The sequence below is a fragment of the Genypterus blacodes genome, unplaced genomic scaffold (genome assembly GCF_046128005.1).
Source record: "Genypterus blacodes isolate CSIRO-AG114 ecotype Tasmania unplaced genomic scaffold, CSIRO-AGI_Gbla_v1 ptg000406l_1, whole genome shotgun sequence".
NCBI classification, from domain to species: domain Eukaryota; kingdom Metazoa; phylum Chordata; class Actinopteri; order Ophidiiformes; family Ophidiidae; genus Genypterus; species Genypterus blacodes.
The window spans coordinates 145-5,000 of NW_027467179.1; the positions used below are offsets into that span (position 1 = coordinate 145).

The window sequence follows — 4,856 nt, forward strand, 5'->3', positions numbered from 1 at the left end:
TGACCTTCCACCCAGAGTGCAGTGTGTCTGCATGAACAGACTACAATGTTACAAAGTTTAGAAACCTCAGGTTGGGTCAGACAGGATGAGCTCGCTGCATGGCTGTGTGCAGCCTCTGTACACGTATGAGCTGGAACATCAGTGATGCGTACATATACTTCCTGTGCACTCCTGGTTTGTGAACCCTGCTTGACTTGTTTGTTTGCTCCAGCTGTGCACCCAGATTGAGCAGCTGGAACATGAGAACCAAGGCTTTAAAGAGGGAGGAGGGGCCTCTGCAGTCAAGCCTGTCTCTGACTCCGCCCCCTGCCCTGTAGATGGACAACTGCTCCACCTCCAGGCTGAAAACTCCGCCCTCCAGAAGAAGCTGACAGGTGTTTAAAGACGCGCATCATCTTCATCATTTTAAATGTAAAGAGTTTGGGTTTGAATGAATTAGTCACTAATTGGATCTGACGTGTGATTCTCCTCCAGCCCTGCAGGAGCGCTACAACAAAGACTTACCCAGACCAGCTGTTGCCCAGGGCAACCACAGCACCACAACTGAGACTGATGGCCCAACCTGCACCAACAGAGTCGCTGATGTCACAGTGAGAGGGGAGGAGTCAGAGGCAGAGGGAACCAATGAGAGACTGGAGCAGGTGTGTGTGTGTGTGTGTGTGTGTGTGTGTGTGTGTGTGTGTGTGTGTGTGTGTGTGTGTGTGTGTGTGTGTGTGTGTGTGTGTGTGTGTGTGTGTGTGTGTGTGTGTGTGTGTGTGTGTGTGTGTGTGTGTGTGTGTGTGTTAGATCCAGGATGTGATCGGTTTTGTGTGTGTGTGTGTGTGTTAGATCCAGGATGTGATCGGTTTTGTGTGTGTGTGTGTTAGATCCAGGATGTGATTGGATGTGTGTGTGTGTGTGTGTGTGTGTGTGTGTGTTAGATCCAGGATGTGATTGGATGTGTGTGTGTGTGTGTGTGTGTGTGTGTCTGTGTGTGTGTGTGTGTTAGATCCAGGATGTGATTGGATGTGTGTGTGTGTGTGTGTGTGTGTGTGTGTGTGTGTGTGTTAGATCCAGGATGTGATTGAATGTGTGTGTGTGTGCGTGTGTGCGTGTGTGTGTGTGTGTGTGTGTGTGTGTGTGTGTGTGTGTGTGTGTGTGTGTTAGATCCAGGATGTGATTGGATGTGTGTGTGTGTGTGTGTGTGTGTGTGTGTGTGTGTGTGTGTGTGTGTGTGTGTGTGTGTGTGTGTGTGTGTGTGTGTGTGTGTGTTAGATCCAGGATGTGATTGGATGTCTCTCTTTGTTCCAGATGGAGGCTCAGCTGGAACTTAAGCCCAGTCAGTTCCAAGGTGAGTTTACAGCTGATTGATCTCTTATTAGGCAGATAATGAGGCATTTTCCTCCAGATGTCAAGAAAATGAAACGTGTCCCTAAAGTATCCAGATGTTCCAGCTGAAACATCTGGATGAGTGCAGCTTCATGCTTCATGGTTCCATCCCACTCTGCTTCAGGCTGACTCTGTGTTTGTGCTGTTCGGTTTTAGTTTGGCTTTGCAGCAGTACTGTGGGCATCAAAGGGTTACCATGGAAACATGAACTCCGGTAGAAGGCAGCGAATCTGAAAATGTGTTTCAGGCTGGGAGAGGTTTTAGAAAAGAACCAAATCTCCTGGGCTCCTGTCTGGTCTCTGTAGACCAGGGGGGCTCAGCTAGACCTGCTGTGTGTTTGTGTTTGTTCCTGTAGAGAAAACTTCACAGCACCAAACCCTCGCTTTCCAATTGGCTCAGCTATTATTTAGTACTTTAGTACAACGTAAGAAGAAAGAGAAAGAGAGCCAGATTGAAAGTGTGGGTCTGAGTGTAGAGCAGCTAGCTGGCTCAGGTCAGACTCACACCACACACAGCTATGCTCCTAACTCACTCACTGCATTCTCTGGCTGAGCTGCAACGCTAAACTAAGATGAATCTGAGTCCAAAGTCGTCTGTGTTTACATGAGTGAGTTTAGTGAGGAAGATGAAGATGAGCAACTAGAGTTACCATAGTAACTGCAGGAGGCGGGCCCAACATGTCCTCTCCCTCTCCTCTTCTGTTCTCCAGCAGCTCCTCTGCTGCACAGCTCCCTTTGCTCCTCTTCTTCACATGTGGACCCTCAGACGTCTCCACTCTTCCTCTCTCTGTCCTCAGAGACATCAGACGGAGACCTCAGGTGTTTATTTGCCATATTAGTTTTGAGAGACAGGCGTGACCCCAAGCAGAACAAACTCTGGATGTTAACTCTGTGATGAAGCAGAGTGTTGAGCTTGGGTTCAGATGTTCAGATGGTGGACAGGAACTAAACTCAGCCAGAAAATGTCTTCCTGATCAGAGGGGCAGAGGAGCGAGCTCTTGTAGTGTGTGTGTCTGGCCTAATGCACTGCCCCTGCTGTGTGCGGCGCCCCCTTTAGGCCTGTCAGAGAAGAGCGTAGAGAAGATTGTAGCTAAGCAGGCAGCGCTAGGCTGGTCGGCTGCTCTCTGTCCAATAACTCACTGCTTTGGACCAGAGCTGGAGATGGCCCTGACCACGGAGCAGGAGGAGAAGAGGCTGCTGAGGGAGCAGGTCCACAACATGGAGGTACACACACACACACACACACACACACACACACACACACACACACACACACACACACACACACACACTCCAATCATCACCTGTGTTCAGGTTCAGACCCACATGTCTGATGCCTTCACATGTTCAGGCACAGCAGCATGTCACTAAGCACATACATGTTGTATGTGTGGTGTGTGTGTGTGTGTGTGTGTGTGTGTGTGTGTGTGTGTGTGCCTTGTCCCCAGACGTCCAAACAGGCTGAAGTCACCAAACTACAGGATGAGATCACAAAGGTACAGATCATTGATCCATCAGCTGCTGTATTGATCCATCACAAGCTTACATCCAAATGAAATCAATAACTTCAAGTTTCTCTCTCTCTCTCTCTTTCTTTGTCTCTCTCTCTCTCTCTCTCTCTCTCTCTCTCACTCTTTCTCTGTCTTTGTCTCTCTCTCTCTCTCACTCTTTCTCTGTCTTTGTCTCTCTCTCTCTCCTCCTGTCTCTCTCCGTCTCTGCCTGTCTCTCTCTCTCACTCTGTCTCTCTCTCTCTCTGTCTCTCTCTCTCTCTGCCTGTCTCTCTCTGTCTCTCTATGTCTCTCCCTCCAGCTGTCAGACAAACTGAAGAAGAAGCAGGAGAGGTGAGGTTGCTCAAGTTGCTCTGCATGTTGTCAGGTCTTTGTAAAGGTGTGTGTGTGTGTGTGTGTGTGTGTGTGTGTGTGTGTGTGTGTGTGTGTGTGTGTGTGTGTGTGTGTGTGTGTGTGTGTGTGTGTGTGTGTGTGTGTGTGTGTGTGTGTGTGTGTGAGACGTTAGACCGTGTTGATCTGTTAGTTTGTCACCTTCCACCACGTTGGCCTGAAAAACCACAGCACTAATTAAAAGAGTGAAATGCGCTCGTCTTCCTCGTTTCAGTCTGAAGCTGTGACGGTCGATCGATCTGCAGCAGGAAGCCGACGTGTTCCTGTGGCCTCCGTGTATCAGAGGGTTCTTATTCAACTTAATAAAGGAAATCTATTAGTGCGCTCGTCTCACCCTGTTGACTACTACTCTGAGCTGGTGTGTGTGTGTGTGTGTGGGTGTGTGTGTGTGTGTCGCTGCTCTGACAGTCTTTTAATTACGCCAACATAAAGACGACGCGTTGTCATTTCTGCTCTTATTGTTGTAAATCACGTGTGATTGGAGGAGACGCCATCAGAAACACACACACACACACACACATCGACACACACACACACATCACAGTGACATCAGCGCCGGCAGCCGATCAATAATATCGATCAGGTTTTTATAAATCCTAGTTAATCCTGTAATTGGCTTGTGTGTTGTCACGAGTGTCTTTGTGTGTCTGTGCTGCAGATTTACTGACCTGTTCTGGATTTACAGGGGTTGATTGACAAGTAATGAGCCTCTTCCGGGGGAAGCTCAAAGACATCATCAAGCCGAAGCCGTTTCATTGCAGTTCCATCATCTGGTCCTGACCCGTCAGAGGGAACCTGAGCTTTGAACACACGAAACAAAAACGTTTGCCTCCAGAGCTCACACAAGTTTCTTCATCAACCTTTAAGCGTGTGAGAGAAGAGGAACGCCTCAGTCTGCTGGAGTCCACGTCGTCTCTGAAAATCAGGCTTCACCTGCATCTGAAAGCTAACCTTTAGCCTCGCTCAGCAGCTGCGTGTGTGTGTGTGTGTGTTGTTCTAATGAGTGTGTGTGCTCTAATTTAACTGCTGCTGTCAGTATGTGTCTGTGGGAAACACACACACATTATCTGAGGGGGACATTTGACCTGTGTGTGTGGAGAGCAGCGGGGATGAAGATCATCAGAGCGGTGAAAATACAAACACACTTCGAAGAAGAGGAGGAAGAGGATGGTGAGGAGGAGGAGGAATGTATGGCTGCAGGTTTCTGAAGGAACGTCCTTAGCGAAGCTGTGGATGCTTTGTTGTGTTCAGACGTTACGCACACAAAGACACATGGAGTCGATGCAGGGAGCTGTAGGAATGTTTCTACAGACAGGAAGTCTCACGTAACGCCGTCTGTGGCAGGGGGTTTAACTGCAAAGGAGCTGCAGACGTTACGTTACACTGATCTGAGGAACAATCAGTCAATCACCTGGATCTGCTATTGATCTATTATCAGATTTTTAGGTAATGTAGAAGAAGTGAGTGGAGAAGTGGAGCAAAGGGAGCCGTGCAGCAGAGGAGCTGCTGGAGAACAGAAGAGGAAATGTTGGCCCCACGACCTGTACTGTTACTATGGTAACTCACTCAACTCTGTTATCAGCTGAGTCAT

The 4,856-nt window shown here is 48.6% G+C and overlaps 1 protein-coding gene across 1 annotated transcript; it reads left to right on the forward strand.

Moving 5' to 3' along the window:
- Positions 1–211: 211 nt before the first annotated feature.
- gripap1 (GRIP1 associated protein 1) lies at positions 212–3,252 on the forward strand (the record flags this gene model as incomplete). The annotated part of the gene is made up of 6 exons (XM_076138850.1): positions 212–374; positions 475–641; positions 1,291–1,330; positions 2,425–2,591; positions 2,816–2,863; positions 3,177–3,252. Coding segments are annotated over 6 exons (621 nt in total), but the record flags the coding sequence as incomplete, so codon positions are not given.
- Between the last annotated feature and the right edge of the window lie 1,604 nt (positions 3,253–4,856).